Genomic DNA, 16,717 nt, shown 5'->3' with positions numbered 1-16,717 from the left:
CACTCAGGATCATGTGCTCGGCACTGGCTCTGCATGATCTGTAATCCTCAACATCCCATTGCATAACTACCACTGTTCAGGCCCCAAGGAATGATCGCTTCACCTCTTGCCCTAAAATCTCTCAACAAAAGGCAAATGTATCTAAATGTCACAAAGGTTTGTGGATTCCAGCCTCTGCCAATGTCGTAGACACAAAGTGCTACAGAGGATGAGAAGGAAGTACTGAAAATGCACTTAGGTAAGAGAAATGACAGATTAATTAACTTAATTAACTTCTCGAGTGGCATGCATGCATTAGATTCTAACATAACAGCAATGCTGAGCATCCGTTTTTCTGTTTCTCTTCATGTTCTCAGCTGTCCTCAGCTTACTGTAGCCAAGGAACATTCTGCAATTTAAACAATTTATATCACTCTCTAATTTGTATGCATGAGATCTAGACACAAGATGTGTGAAGTGACACCAGTTCTTTACATTAGCAACTACAGACACTGAATACTAGAACTACAAAAACTTGTGTAACAAAATTACATAAGATTAAGTTTTGAAAATATTATTTAAAAATTTCAGCTTTATACAACTTTGCTTTAAAACTTTGATACCTATTACTTATATAACACTTTGTATTTTGCCCTGTAATAAAAAATTTTTTTCAATGTTTATTTATCTCTTTTGGGAGACAGTGCACAAGCAGGGGAGGGGCAGACATAGAGAGAGAGACAGCGCGCGCGAGCAGGGGAGGGATAGAGGGAGAGAGAGAATCACACAAGTAGGCTCCACACCATCAGTACAGAGCCCGAAACGGGGTTCGATCTCACACAACCATGAAATCATGACCTGAGCCGACAACAAGAGTCAGATGGTTAACCAACTGAGCCACCCAGGTGCCCTTGCCCTATAATTTTAATAAATACTTTTGAATATTTTAGAAAACCTTAGCTGATGTTTCTGAACATTTAAATTTTTAATTTTTTTTTACATTAACCTTCATTTACATTTTCTCTGAAAATAAATTCAAACTTTTTTATATTCTGAAATTGTAAATTTTGAAAATTATATTTTGTCCTTTGAGTCATTACTGCCAATAGAACACAAATTACACAACAAAATTTATTATAACAACCTACTTAGTGATTTTATGGAAATGAAGGCAAGAGAAATAATCTTTAAGAAATAAATATATAAGAGTTTGTAAGTCACAAAGGTCTTCATTTTATTTCTCACCCAAATATTGCTGGCCCATCAACTTACTCAAATACAATCAAATTGTTTTGATATTTTGTCAACTTTATCACATAAAAAGATTTGTTTGGGGGTTGGTGTTATGAAGTTGTCAAGGTAGGAGGACAGAACCTTTTTTATTAAACAGCTTGATAGCCTGAACTACAACTTTTATATAGATGAATGGCACACAGGCCTACTTCTGAACTTTGCTCTGGCACTGTCTGTTTGCATTTGGGTTGTTAACTTTTGACCTATACAGCACCGCTTCTCAACCTGGGGGATGTGACAATGCCTGGAGACATTTCTGGTTGTCTCAAGTGGCACCCAGTGTGGAGAGGCCAAGTATGTTGCTAAACATCCTACAATGCACAAGACAGGACTTCCCCACTCCAACAAAGAATTATCCAACCCAAAGTGTCCATGGTACCAAGGGTATTCTAGTAAAGGTAACAGAGAAACCTCAAGCTTCTAGAAACAGCAAAGAACTCAGGAGCATGTTAGGAACACGGGGTCACAGAGGGAGCTGTGTGTCCAGAAGCAGCTACAGTTCTCCAAAGAATGGGCCAGAGGTAAAATGGAAAATCCATGCCTAGATGCAAAAGCCAAACGAATTCTCTGGCCCTTCCAGAGATTCCACAAGTTATTTTATATCCTTCAATAAATTAGACTAGCTTGAGAGGTTTTTTGCAACTGAGGAACACTAACTGATAAAGGAGGGAGAACCAATTTCCCATCCCTCATTTGAGGAAGGGCAAGATCGAACCCCATAAAGTCCCAGAACACAACAGGGAAAGAGCTGGAAGTAGGACTGTATTAGTATGCAAATGAATGACTAAAATTTAGCCCAAACTAGTAGCTTTCAGCTCAAACAAGTACTTCTTTTTAAGTAAAAGAGGAGAATGTTATTCGGTGCTCACAAAATACAAACGTGGGAAGGGATGTAGCAGCATGTCAGGGAGAGCCCAGACTCAACCACACAAAGACTTGATCTAGCTTATCTGTGCTGCTCATTCATAGACCATCCTTTTTGCCCAAAGTAACCTTTTTCACGTGGCAGAAATAATGAGAACCAGGAGCACTCAATGTTTTCACCTTATAATTTCCACCATTTTAGAGAGACAAACTACACATCTCCCAAGTTCAAAATATCTTAAGGTATCTTCAACCTGATTTGCAGTAGGTGCTCCCTCCAGGGACTGAATATCTGTGTCAGAGGGCTGGGGGGTGGGGTATTTAAGACCCACATGGACACCTGGAGGGGGACAGAGGTAGTTGATGAAAAAAAAACTACATTCAGAACCGAGAGTGCTATAGTCTCCATACACCCACCCAAAGAATTGTTTTTGTTATTCTACACTCCATCCTATTCCTTTTTGTAATTTAGTACATAAACCCTTAATAAATCTCAGAGATTGGTCTAAACACTTATTATCAGTAGATATGTAACAAACCCAATCATCAGATGATTTCTTGTTCTTCCTACACTCCCACTGGTAGACGGTTGGAGCTTCTGGACGGTCACCATCACTGAGGCCTGGGGTAATGAAGCAGCTACTTCTTGCACAGCACCCATCACCATGGCAGAAAGAAAACAGGCACAAAGGTCTCACACCAGCCACTAAATGCTCCAGTTTGGAAGGTACAGACAGCACTTCTTCTCACAGCAAATTCACTGGCCAGAAATGGTCACATGGAAAGTGCATGTGCCTGGCAGGGGAAGAACCAGGGTATTTTGCAAATAGCTCTAATTATCACGCCAGCATTTCACAAGCATTATATTTAATCTTCACAACCATCACAGAAGTATTACTATTATCCCTATATTAAAGATGTGGAAACTGATACATAGGCAAGGCAAACAGCCCAAGGTCACACACTGAGGCCAGCATTTGATTCCAAAGTCCATTTGTTTAAGCATGGTTTTTGTTTTAATTGCCTCCTTTGGTTTATCTTCTGTATGGTCTTCAATTCCGTTGCCCGTTAAATCACTTAAACATAAAAGGGGGGACCTGAACGCCAGGACAACAACCCTACACTGAATCCCGCCCACATCCCACTCTACTCCCAATTCTTGGGTCAATGGAAATCTGTGGACTCAACACAGCACACAGCACGGGTGCTGGACAGGATTCCACTTTAAAAAGCATGCTTTCAAGACACTCTTAAAAACTGAGAACAAACTGAGGGTTGACGGGGGGTGGGAGGGAGGGGAGGGTGGGTGATGGGTATTGAGGAGGGCACCTTTTGGGATGAGCACTGGGTGTTGTATGGAAACCAATTTGACAAAAAAAAAAAAAAAAAAAAAAAGCATGCTCTCCTCCAGGGTGCCTGGGTGGCTCAGTTGGTTAAGCGCCCAACTCTTAATATCCACTCAGGTCAGATCTCATGGCTGAGACTGAGCTCACACCAAGCTCTGCACTGACAGTAGAGAGCCTGCTTAGGATTCTCTCTCCCTCTGCCCCTCTCCCGCTTGCACACTCTCTCTCAAACTTCAAAGAAAAAAAAAAAGCATGCTGTCCCACACAGCCATGAAAAGTCAGAAAGGACTTTTTTTTAAACATGTCAATATCCCCTTTGATAGTCTAGCTGCTGGTTATAGAGATGAGTAACAGACTTCCCCCCTCCCCACCCCCATGGAGAGGTCGGTCTATTACAGATGAAAAGGGTCCAATGAGCAATGAGGGTGGGGACCAGATGCTTGTACCCTTGTACCCCAAACACCTAGACATGTTAAGTATCTCATAAGCCCTAGGTACAGTGAAGACAAGAAAGCATGACAGAACATGGTTAAGGGCCAGGAAAGTCTGTACATTTAAATCCTGACTTTGCCATTTCATAGCATCTTGAACACATGGCTTCACAACTCTTGCGCTTCATTTTGCAGCTGAAAAACGAGAGCCAGTAATAGTAGTCATTTGGAAGAATTGCTGAAATTAAATGAGATGGTATATGTGAAGCTAAATTCTATGCCTGGCACATAGTAAACATTCAACAGGCATTCTTATTTTTAGGAGCAAAGAAACCTACTTATTAATGCATTCTTATCTTTAGGAGAAAAGTGTAACAGCACATATTCTTCTGGAGGAAGACTTATGGCAGAAGAGACATTTAAGCTGGCTCCTAGGAACATCTCCAGAGAACAGGAAAAAGACATTCCAGGTGGGGTGAGCCTTAACCAAGGTTCAGAGGTGAGGGCCATTTGGGGTGGTTAATTTAGGAATTAGGAATCAAGTGAGAACCAAATTTGGGATCTCCCAGAGCTTGCTTTCTTTGGGGTCAGGAGTGGGAAGCAAACTTCTTAGCCTGCAGTGAAGCCATCTCTCAGATGCTGACTTGACCAAGAAAGACATTCTTACCCTAAGAATTTAGAGCTCCTCTATCTGGCACCGTTGCCAGAGTGAACCCACATTACCCAAAGGTAAGGTCAAACAGCCTGTAAATGAGAACACAGCACACACTGACCATGGACACAGATGTCCTAAGATGAGGTCTTTGGTAGTGTGATTCTTTAACCTTCCTAAATTTCTTTCAGCCTCTGATCAAAGGCTCTATGGAATGTCTCTCCAAAAACAAATGCATGAGTATCAATTTTGCATGTTGTTTTCATAAAGGTCGTCTGTCATCTGTCTATAGGTTTTAGGTTAAAAATCCAGGATCTGGATAGGTGCTGAAGCCCCTTTTAAAAAACAGACTCGGGGTGCCTGGGTGGCACAGTCAGTTAAGCGTCCGACTTCAGCCAGGTCACGGTCTTGCGGTCCGTGGGTTCGAGCCCCACATCGGGCTCTGGGCTGATGGCTCAGAGCCTGGAGCCTGTTTCCGATTCTGTCTCCCTCTCTCTCTGCCCCTCCCCCGCTCATGTTTTGTCTCTCTCTGTCCCAAAAATAAATAAACGTTGAAAAAAAAATATTTATAAAAAACAGACTCAAAATGCATCTGGTAGGCTCAGATGATCAAAATGCTGGCAGCCCCACACTCACCTCCTGGTCTCTGCCTGCCTGTGGGAACGGCAGGTTGGGAGGAAAGGCTGTGTTCACACCACACCTCTGAGCAGTAAGCTATCCTGTCAGCAGGAACCTAAGTAGTCTCCAGATCCTCAAACCTCAGAGTCTAGTTCAGGCCAACCAGCTCTCAGATCATGTTATTACTCTATTTACTGGATCTCAGAAATATGGGCTAAAACCATCTGCTTCCTCATCAACACAAGGGAACTGTTGCCATTAAAACCATCAACTGGCCACTCAATTTTCCCTACCTTAGCACCTATTTCTTTCTACCCATGACCACTTCAAAGGACAGAAGATCCCCACTACGTGTTGACAACAAATGGAACCATTTTGTTCTATTTTAGTACTTAGAATCAGTGCCCAAGAGGATGATTCATTCAATCAAGATGCACTTTCAGAGGCATCCACTGTGCCAAAGCATCAGTCTAGGGGGAGATACAACAGTAAACAAAACACGACCGGTCTTCCTAGAGCTCACAATCTTGGCATTAAGAGAAATAATCAATCAGCTCTTTTAAGATTCTTCCGGACTCACTTCACCTGAGAAATACAACTACATATAGGACTGCCAAGCGCTAATTAACTGTTTTACATAACGTCATCTTTCCCCCAACTTTCAAGTAGGTTTTCCACTATTCCCATTATGCAGATGAGGACATCATGGCTTAGTGGAAAAGCACACTTCAATTCTGGTTTGCTAAACCCCTAAGCACATCATAGGCCGGAAATCCAGACATGCCTGTCATCTTGCTTTCTTCTAAGATTAAGTGGGGCCTACTAATCAGGGTCAGTCTTGGCATTCCTAGCTAGTTCCCACATCTTCTTACAGGATCTCCTTTCAGAAAGTTACATTACTGGAGCGCCTGGGTGGCTCGGTCAGTTGAGCGTCTCAGGTCGGACTTCAGCTCAGGTCATGATCTCACAGTCTGAGTTCGAGCCCTGTGTCAGGCTCCGTACTGACAGCTCAGAGCCTGGAGCCTGCTTCAGATCCTGTGTCTCCCTCTCTCTCTGCCCCTCCCCCACTCATGCTCTGTCTCTCTCTCTCAGAAATAAACATTAAAAAAAATTTTTTAATTAAAAAAAAAAAAGAAAGTTACATTACTGAATGCTGGCCATGCCCTGGCCCCAAGCTGTTTCAAGTGCGCTGTTAGCATCCCTTGAGGTAGTTTTTCTTTTTACCTAACAGGGAGACCTACAGAAGTTGTCATTTGCCAGACATCACCTTACAACCAGGGGAGTGATAAGTGAACATCCCTACTACTTGAGTGTTGAAAACTGCTTGACCTACCAGGAAGTCAGAAAGTAGTCTTACAGGAGTTACTAAAACAATCAAACAGTGAAAAAGCACCCTTTTCTGAAAAGGAAAAAAAAAAAAAAAAAAAAAAAAAAAAAAAATCAAACCCAAACCCACACCCTTCCAACAAGTTCTTAGCACCCTACATCCTACCGGACCTAGTAGACTTCTTGAAATCAGGCTGGCAATCAGACTTTTTTTCAACTTTGGCTCACAGGACTAGAAGACAATTAATTCTTGAGGCTGTGATCTGCCCCATTCATTCTACTCCCCTGCCTGGCAAATGCAGCTAGCCAGGTGCACAATGATCCATCTGGGCTCTCTTCCAAGCTTCCTTTCTCCTTAGCCAGACCCACAGAACTTCCAAGAATCAAGATCTAGCCTGTGCTGTCCAACAGGGAACACCAGTCACATGTGGCTATGTTAGGGGGCTGGTCCCAATTAAAATGTGCGGTGAGTGTAAATAAATGTACAGTATACATAATTTCAAAGACTTATTACAAAGAGTAAAACTCCATTTCATATCAATTGCATGTTAAAATTTTAAGTTTGAACATACATGTTATTAAAAAAATTCAGTTTCTCTTCACTTGTCTTAATATAGCTACTGCAAGGTTAAATTACATATGTGGCTTTTGTTACGTTACTGGACAGCACTGCTTAGAAATGGGGAGTGGAGCCCTGGTGTACTTCACAGAAGCCACCCTACACTCTTTGATGGTTGAGCTATTTATAAGCATTCCCCATGTGACATGGTCCAGCAAACTAATTTTTCTCAATTCCAGGAATACATCTGTGACAGGTTTACCATAAAACTAGTTTTTAAAAGGTTTCGTTTTTCTGACATTTTACAAACACATACTGCTAATATGTTACTGACATGCCATCCAAATTTACTCGGAGATAAATCTTAGTGAGCTGTGGGCTCTTGTGGTCTGCTTCCTGCCTGCTTCCTCATAGGCACTTACAGTTAATTGTAGCCATCTCATATTTTTAGGACAGTTAAGAACAGTGCATGAAATGTGTGTTGTCAAGCTAACATCAGGAAAGGCATCACTCCTTCGAGGGTTAACATAAGACTCCAGAAAGGGAAAGCTTCACCACCTGGACCCCAACCCAGATTCAGCGATCCAGGGCTAGATACAACCTCCTCTGACGAGCCATGAGCATGATGGTGTGAGTTATCACAAGGCAAGACTTTCTTATGCACTTCAGGGAAACAGCATTCCCCAATTAACAAAGGCTGCACAGTGACGCTCTTGCTACTCTGCTGTAAAGTTCAAAACGACCGAGGGAAGCACTAGAGTCCAGTGAGGCATTTTATTTGTATGAACGTATTACATCCCTAGAAAAAGAATCCCAGGATTTTCCCTCCTGTGTGTTTTCGTCTTGCTTCTTCATGGTCCATGATGCCAGCTGAGGTTGTCAGTACAATGAAACTATGGAAAGTTAAAAAACAAAAAACAAAAAACAAAAAAACATGTTGGTGAGTTTTTCCTAAAATAGTTCAACATAGAGCCGCTTTGTGGTACAGAAAAAGACCAACATTCATCAGTGCTTAAGACGCCTTCCCTTAATAGGGTGCAGAGACTAAGGCTGCCTATTTGGGCCAGCAAGTGCAAGCATGGGTCCTGGAACCAAAGACCCAAATCCAAAAACCTTAGCTACACAACACACTCCTACAGTCTTGCCCTCAGCTAACACCAAGACACAATGCTATTAAACCTAACTGCAAACAAAAACTGAACTCCCTTAATTTCAAACTGTCACTTTCTGTTATCAGGGAAGGAGACAGTTTAAAGCAATAAAGCATTGACATAAACTTGACTGAGCTGTTTCTGCCACTTACTATATGATCACAGGCAACCTATTGTAGAGACAGTCATCTGGACAATGGAAATCCTACTTGGCCTGGCTACCTCAAGGGTTACTATGGGAATCAAAGTAAACTGTGAGGCATTAAAATTAGCACCATAATTATAATCAGAAATAATTCATGACACTATACATGGAAAACAGTAACCATGAAGTGGGAATAAATCCAACCACATCACCAAACATATGACTGGGGGTGCTTACGTTCTTAACCACAAACAGCTAAGCGCTTACAGGATCATGTCAGAGCCTGGAAGTATTTTGCCAGAATCAAATCAGTTGATAATGTAAATGAAGAGAACAATTATCATTTTTACAGATGACAAAACCAAGGCTAGGAGTTATGCAAGGCCTCACAGCTTTAAAGCAGGAAAGCAAGGATTTGAACTCCTTCTCTTTAAAAGGATGAAGAAACTGAGTTTCCCCAGAGGCCTAGGGTTCAGAAGTGATTCTAGCCATAGAACAAGATCACAGTGAACATAATATAAATGAACTATATGTATGGAGTCAAAAGAGCAGATATCAAAGGGAACACACTGTCACTTAGCACATGAAATATGGCAACGCAAGAGAGCTAATCCTTGAGTCGGGACGACTGGGGATGGAGACAATTACTACTCTAACAAAAACAAAAAAACCTCCACTCTAGTGGTCCAAGTGCACCACAGCAATCCTTAGCATTAATTTCTTTCATATGAGGAAAGTCAACTCACCCAAACTGGCGGGATGGGAGCAGATTATTCTGCCATTTTTCTAGATCTTTGAGTTGTACATCAAACCTGGGGCTGATCACTCCACACTGTAAAAGCATAACAGAAAACACCGTTCACATCTCACCAATACCAGAAAAAAATTATTAACACAAATGGAATTTGTATCTAAATAGTCATATAAACCAACCAACTCAGCATTTATTGGGTAACTATTCTGTGCAATCTTTAACGTCCACGTCATTTCAAAAATACACTGAATTACAACTATGCCTGGAAAAAGTTATTTAAAAAGTAAACAGAAGAGGCAGAACACAAGGCAATATATGGCAAGATCAGGTCAACTGCGTACATCCCTATTGGCAGGTTGTCCCAAAACAAATAACCAGATTTTAAAGAGATAAGAGACTAAGACTTAGACAAAATTGTACTCAAAAAAATTTTTTTTCACATAGTAAGGCTGAAATGAAGATGTAGGGTCACCAATTCTTCACCTATGCGCTAAAAGTGCAAAATATTAGAACTTAAAAAAATTTCAGACACAAAACTGAAATCTAAGAACTGCTGTTCCACATCAATGAACTACCAGGATACATTTACAATCAACTAATCTAGCAAAATGGGTGGAAGCCAGAAAGAACAGAAAGAAAAACTGACGTTTGTTCCTTACAGTTACCTGCCCTGTTTGCTACTGGGACACAGCAACAATCACCTTCCGGTGTGAGAGCTCGCCAACAGCACTAAACATTTAATCGTTCAATTACATGCAAATCCTAAAACACAAGAAAAGTTCAAACATCCACTAGCAGACTGTTTGTGCTTACTGTAGGCTCATTCAAGATCCCTGACTAGATCAACTGGGTTTGGAAAGTAAAACATGAGGGGATCAAAAATCTCCTTGATTAGAGCTACATATGCCCCCCTCACATCTCTACCCTACAAATCACTAACACTTGTAAATATCAGTGCAGAAAGGTTCCTGATATTTATACACCAGAGATGATCATGTGAGAACACTCAGGATTAGTACCATTCAAGTAGAACTCCAGAGGGCTAAGAGAGCCGTGTGCACATCCCACACAGGAGTCCTGCGACTCCAAAATGCCTAACAGGAAGCTAAAGGACACTATGAGGTTAGAACTTACTCAAATTTTTACAACAGTTACACTTCCACAAGCAGATCTGAACCCAAAGAAACTGAAAATGGGCCTCTGAGGCCCAAATGCCCTAAGCCAGGAGACCCACTCAGGTTTTTCTTTTCATCAAGATCTTGTCAGCTACGGTGTCAACTGTCAAGAGCAACCCCACAATGGGTAATAGGAATACAGACACAGGAAAAGGGCAAAACAGTTCTTCCTCCAAGCAAGCTGTATCGGTAGACTTGTGAGGCCTCCACTCGACCACACCCAGGGTTCTATTTATTCCAGCAGCAAAATCTCTTTCGGCTAAAAGAATTAAACCTCTCCTAAACCAGACAGATCTTAGGATGTGACCAAAACTGGAATTTCAATCTAATTTCTAAACACTACCTTACTTCTCAGCCCCATTAAACTTCCACAGTAAGGGTACATCCATCTCTTGCATGAAGGAAACTGAGGCAACGGTGTCCTACAAGGGAGGAAAACTGAAGTTGAGAAAAACTGAAAACTGACGTTTGTTTTGCCCCACCAAGGTTAGAAAGCTAAGGTCAGAAAGCTCAACTGCCACCATTTTTCAAGCTACCACAGAACAAGAATGCCACAAAGGAGTTCCACTTGGGAAATACTGTTCAAACTTACTTATCAAGTTTTATGTACAGTGAATGTTCGAGAGGAATTGGGTGCACAGCACTTCTAAGAGGTTTTTGTCTTTGTTCTTTAAACTTCAAGTCATTCTGTGGGACAGTTTTATAATGCACTGTCAACTACATTCTGGAGCCAGCTCTGCCACTGTTGGGCAGTGCGAGATGAGGGTACCTTGGGCCTAAGTCAGCTTCCTAATTCCTAAGAGTAGGAAAACACACCCTCTTCTACTTCAAAAACACTTTGTGAGGGTCTGAGTGACAATGAGTAGTGAATCCAAATTCTATTTTGGCTGGAGTCTATTGGCTAACAACTAGAACAGTCTCAAAATTAACTTGAAAACTCTTCTAATCTCTCATGAAGGCTTCACATTCAGTAGTTTTCATCCAACATTAGGTAGGTATCCACACATGAAGCAAGTTCACTAGACAAGGAAGCAACTTTATAAAACAAATCGTTGGACCAGGGAATAACCTTACCAATCAATTTGGCCCCTGCCACTAACGACTCATTTCTTGACCTGTTTTCCCCTCATCTGTGTTGGACCACAGGATGTCAAGCTCCTTGCAAATCTGAAAGCTAGAAACCTGAACACAAAAAGTAGGGTAGCAATTCAGGGACCCTAACTTGTTAAAGATACCTGCCCCTTAACACATGCAATAAGTTAAGCCACATCAGATCAAATATATCCAACAGGTTATGCTGACAATGCAAAATGAAATGGAGCACAAAACTCAAAGACACCCATACAGCCCACGCCAGTAAAAATGTAGTTATTAATATTGTTAGAGAACCCAATCCTGTTCAAAAAACACAACATTATCACCAAGAGAGACGAAGAACAAAGTTATTTACAGATAGGATTAGACCTTCCTTCGGCACAAGTTCAAGCCACTGGGTGGGCAGCGCGTACCATCCGATATTGAAACACCAGTACCATCAGGAGTTCAATGCACCCCCACCCTGTGGCATCTCCCTTCAGACAGCCCCCATACTCCACAAACATTAGGTCAACTAACAATTCTAGAGCAAATACAACCTAGAGAAAAAAAAAAATCAATCAAAATGTGACATAAAAATTAATGATTTCAATCAATTCTTAATTTTTTTAACCTAACTACGTGGAACAAGCACACCACTAATTCAGTTTTATAAGGCCAAATACAACATGTTTAACACCATGTTTGGAAATTCTTAAAGTTCTTCTATGTGGAAGATAATCAACTCTTACCTTGTTTAACCTGCCTGTGAGGTTCACAACAATTTTCCCAGCTCTGTGATCATCGATGATTTCAAATTCGCCAATGTAACCTACAGAAAAGAAGTTATCAACTTAACAGACCTAAATGCTTATGCTCTAGGATTCCCACTGTTTGCCTACTTTCCTCTCACATCACCTCAAGTGACTGCTTGTTTACATGGTTTAGGAAAAGACCGTTGCTCTGAATCAAAACTTTTCCGGCCGCCAACACCCCCAAAACAACCCACCCTGCAATTCTAACGGGGATTATCTTCCCCTTGCCTCCCATTAAGCTACTCTGTGCCCAAGACCCGCAACAATTTTCCTTTCCATCCCAAAACTCTTGGAAGAGCTCAGGATACGCTGAACGACCAGTTGCAGCAGCAGCTATTACACAAGAAAGGCCATTTTAGCTCCCAAACTACTAACAGAGCAACAGTCACAAACTTCCTCCTCTTGTCAACAGTCCTAACTTACTCAGCGCTTCCTGAATAGCTTATCTGTCCCAACTACCCCTTCCACAGCCCCACTGCATTGCATGAGTTTCCAAGTATAACCTACACCTAGCTCCCCCATCTTCTCAGTCCTGTCCTGCACAACTAATGTCTACTGAACAGATTCCTTCAGTATCCTTACATGAAAACCTAAAACACACTTACCATGCTTCATCATCACAGTCAGAAATCGCACGATGACTTTGGAGCATGGCCTAATAAGCACCTGGCGTTTGCCTCTCTTTTCAGCATTGTTAATGCTCTTGAGAGCATCTGCCAGGACATTCATGCGCACCATTATGGCTGTTCAGGGAAGGAAAAACAGGGGTTTTACCGGCATTCTCAACATCAAAAGGCTCCCAATTATTCCACTGCAAACACATCCTTTTCCTTCTGCCTCTATCATTAAACTGTCCTATCTCTAAGCAGACAGGTTCCCCCGCGCAATATCAGCTACGGTCGCTCAGCTATTGAGAACGGGACCTGCGAATCACCAGGCAGATTTTCCAAACTTTTGAAATCCAACAGCAATTGGACTATTAACACTGCCCTTTAACCAACAAATTCGATGTCAGCCTTGTCCAAAAGATACTTAGCTTTCACTAACACTAACTAAAAACGTCGGTACGTGTGCCACCCAAAGTTGTGCCCCGGCAGCAATCGTACCACAGTGACAAGTAGAACTTTTTACGTGCACCGGACACGACTCTATCCTAACGTGCACGAACTGCCCGATACTCTAATGTGAAAACTGAGGATGGAGCCCAAAGCATGCTTCAAGCTCCAACAGTAGGAATCCAACCTGCTTCCTCAAGTTCCACAAAGTATCAAGCGAAATCCCGGAGCCCAGAAGATCTAGGCTAGCTCCCAGCAAACTGCCAGCTCAGGCAGAAGGCAATTTTTCCCTGCTGAGTGGCCTCACCCTCCTAAGCTTACAGCGCGGCTGAAGGAATGGGACGCCAGCTCGGCCCACGTCGGCCACCGTCCCCGATGCTTCCCGCCGCCCGGAGCCAAGGCGCTACCCCAGCCACTAAGGGAGGTCCTGGAACCGCCGACCACGCTGGGTCTACCGCCTCTCCCGTCGGCCGATTGCTCCGTTCCCGCCAGAGCTGCGGCCTGCGTTTCTCAAACCGGGATCCCCAAAATGCAGAGCGTGGAGCGGACGGGCATGACTCTCCTCTACTCCTGCCCAAACCCTCGCAAGCGCAACATCCTCCGCCCAAGAAGGCCCTGGCACCATCAGAGAACACCGAAGTTGAGGCTCAGACTGCAGGATGGCAGAGATAGCCAACGGATGATGTTAGATCCTTCAGGGAGAAGTACTCACCGGCGCGGAAAGATGGCGGAAAGAGGACGGGAGGGGCGAGCGCACGGAGTTATGGGAAGCGGGCGACCTATCGCGAGACTTTTAAAGGAGGGCCAAAAAAAAAGTATTGCCTGCTGGAAGAAGGCGGGTGAAGGGGCGGAGCCTCTTCAGGGGTGAGAAGCAGAGAATCGATGGAATCGACCTCTCCAGGTGAGGCTGGGGTGGGAAGGATCGAGGTTGACACCTTTCTAGCCCTTACTCTGTAAAAAACTGAAATGAAAATGGCTGAGGTATTTGCTAATTTTTGTTGTAATAACTGTTCACCATTTAGAATAGATTTTTACATTTGTGTATTTACAGTATCTCTGAAAGGAGCCACGCAAATCGATAATTGCCTCTGACGAGGGCCTGAGGAACTGGGATGAAAGACTTGCTTTTCTCTATATACAATTGTGGTTTGTTTTTCCACACCTGTGTATAGATTATTTTTCCTTTTTTTTTTGGAAAAAATTTTTAACATTTATTTATTTTCGAGAGAGACAGAGACAGAGACAGAGAGACAGAGTAAGAGTGGGGGAGGGGCATAGAGAGAGGGAGACACAGAATCCGAAGCAGGTTCCAGGCTCTGAGCTCTCAGCACAGAGCCCGACGCGAGGCCCGAACCCACAAACCGTGAGGTCACGACCTGAGCCGAAGTCAGGCACTCAACCGACTGAGCCATCCAGGTGCCCCTAGATTACTTTTTAAAAGTCAAAAATATATTTTTAAGTTAGTGCTCCCTAATTCTTAGAAATTATTTACTGGAGCTCCAAACGTTTCTTTCTAAAACTTCCAGGATACACAGTTTGGATGAAAGCCACAAACGTTTCAAAAAAAAAAAAAAAAAAGTACTCAGGACTCTGAACCAGTAGTTTTTATCAACAGTTCTGCACCCAACAAGAACTAGTTTTGATAAGTCTTCGTATTTTCTCTGAACCTTCCCTAAATAGGTGGCGGGGCGGGGAGGGATAATACTTAACTCTAGAAAGTTACTGCAAAGGTCAGATGAGATAATGGGGCACAGGGCTTGCACAGTGTCTGGCATGTAGTAAATGCTCAATGTATTTTTTTTAATGTTTATTTATTTTTGAGAGAGAGAAACAGAGCACTAGTGGCGGAGGGGCAGAGAGAGAGGGAGATTAGAATCCGAAGGCGACTCCAGGCTCGGAGCCGTCAGCACAGAGCCCGATGTGGGGCTCGAACTGGGGAATGGGGAGATCATGACCTAGGCGGAAGCAAGCCACTTAATGGAGAATGAGCCCCCCAGGTGCCCCACTCAGTGTATAAGTCCCAGTCCCACGTATTTGCAATAGCCTCCTTAGGTCGCTGCTTTCACCCTTGACCTCCCTTTTACTCACCCCTGTTTTTCCCACAGGTAGCCAGAATGACCTCTTTAAAACCTAAATCAGATCACACACTGGCTCCCGTCACCCTCAGCAAAATGCAAATTCCTTACAAAAGCTTACAAGGTCCTCTGTGATGTGCACACCTGCCTTCTGGCCCTGGCACAACAGACCTCATGCCCCACCATTCTTCCCTAGCTTGTTTCTTCAAAGAAACACCCCAAGCGTACTCCACCTCAGGGCCTTTGCATTTGCCTTTCCCTCTAACTTGAACATTTTTCCAGTTTGCCAGGAAGCTGGCTTGCTGGCTTTCCCAGACTCTATTCACACACACACACACACACACACACGCACTCATGGAGCCTTCTCCCCGTTCCTCCTAACTCCATTGCCTGGCTTAAAATTTTCTCCATAGCAATTGGAATATTGGAAGTGTATTTAACTATCTCCATTAAGTTCTAAGAAAGGAGGGATTTGGTCAGTTGTGTTCGCTGCTGTACTCACAGCTCCTAGAAAAATTATCTGGCACACAGTAGGCTCTTGATACATATTTGGTGAATAAATCAGTCTGCCCATGTGTAAAATGGGAATGATGCTCCTAATCACTTGAAGTTGCTATGAGGATAGATGAAATAATCCATATAAAAGAGATTAACACACTATAGGAATGTCACGTGGTGACAGATGGTAACTATACTTACTGTAGTGAGCATTGCATCATGTACAGAATTTTCAGTTCACTATGTTGTACACCTCAAACTAACAACATTGTGTATCAACTACACTTCAGTAAGAAGAATAAACACAAAACCTGACAGAGTGAGCGCTCAATCAACAGTAGTCTCTCAGCCCACCTTGCTCCTAATTCTTCTCAAATCCTAAGTGAACCTTGAGGGGCTCCTGGCTGGCTCAGCCAGTAGAGCATGTGACTCTTGATCTCAGGGTTGGGAGTTTGAGCCCCCTGCTGGCTGTAGACATGACCTAAGTGAACCTTGAGGAAAGCAAAAGTCTCAGTTTGCACAGCTCCAGGATACAGAATTCTCTGGGTATAATTTACATTACAAAAGGACCATTAGCTGTTTTTTTTGTTTTGTTTTGTTTTAGTTTGAGAGAGAGTGTGCTCTCTCTGTGGGAGTGGCAGAGAGAGGGAGAGAGAATCCCAGGCCGAGAATCACCCTGATGCCCCCCCCAACCCACCAACCGTGAGATCACGACCTGAGCTAAAATCAAGAGTTGAACGCTTAACCGACTGAACCACCCTGGTTTCCCTTAATGAAAATTACTTTGATGAACTGGTTCTCTGTACACTTACATGTCTTGTTTACTAAAAATGTGCAGTTCACCTTAATTGAGGCATTAACAACAGTGGGGAGTTAAGAAACCCACTTTCGGGGCGCCTAGGTGGCT

The 16,717-nt window shown here is 42.9% G+C and overlaps 1 protein-coding gene across 3 annotated transcripts; it reads right to left on the bottom strand.

The window, feature by feature from the left end:
* Window positions 1-7,823: 7,823 nt before the first annotated feature.
* RPS15A (ribosomal protein S15a) lies at window positions 7,824-14,062 on the bottom strand. Of its 3 annotated transcripts, none has more exons than XM_043560435.1 (5): window positions 13,950-14,062; window positions 12,788-12,925; window positions 12,120-12,199; window positions 9,111-9,196; window positions 7,824-7,961 (listed from the first exon to the last, which is right to left on the bottom strand). In XM_043560435.1, the coding sequence occupies exons 2-5, from the start codon at window positions 12,918-12,920 to the stop codon at window positions 7,868-7,870; spliced, it is 393 nt and encodes a 130-aa protein (XP_043416370.1). In that variant the 5' UTR covers window positions 12,921-12,925; window positions 13,950-14,062; the 3' UTR covers window positions 7,824-7,867. The 3 variants fall into 3 exon arrangements, with proteins under 3 accessions (XP_043416370.1, XP_043416373.1, XP_043416371.1); XM_043560438.1 differs by having other exon boundaries at window positions 13,559-13,957; XM_043560436.1 differs by having other exon boundaries at window positions 13,545-13,953.
* Between the last annotated feature and the right edge of the window lie 2,655 nt (window positions 14,063-16,717).

Source organism: Prionailurus bengalensis, chromosome E3 (genome assembly GCF_016509475.1).
Source record: "Prionailurus bengalensis isolate Pbe53 chromosome E3, Fcat_Pben_1.1_paternal_pri, whole genome shotgun sequence".
Classification (NCBI taxonomy): domain Eukaryota; kingdom Metazoa; phylum Chordata; class Mammalia; order Carnivora; family Felidae; genus Prionailurus; species Prionailurus bengalensis.
This window is presented reverse-complemented; position numbering and strand designations above follow the sequence as displayed.

Bases quoted from the DNA above. Each gene is read 5' to 3' on its own strand.
- RPS15A (XM_043560435.1), bottom strand. From the start codon at position 12,920: ATGGTGCGCATGAATGTCCTGGCAGATGCTCTCAAGAGCATTAACAAT. The intron at 9,197-12,119 runs GTAAGAGTTGAT...ATGCTTTTACAG, and splicing joins TCACAGGCAGGTTAAACAAG to TGTGGAGTGATCAGCCCCAG. The intron at 7,962-9,110 runs GTGAGTTGACTT...AACTTTCCATAG, and splicing joins CTCCCATCCCGCCAGTTTGG to TTTCATTGTACTGACAACCT.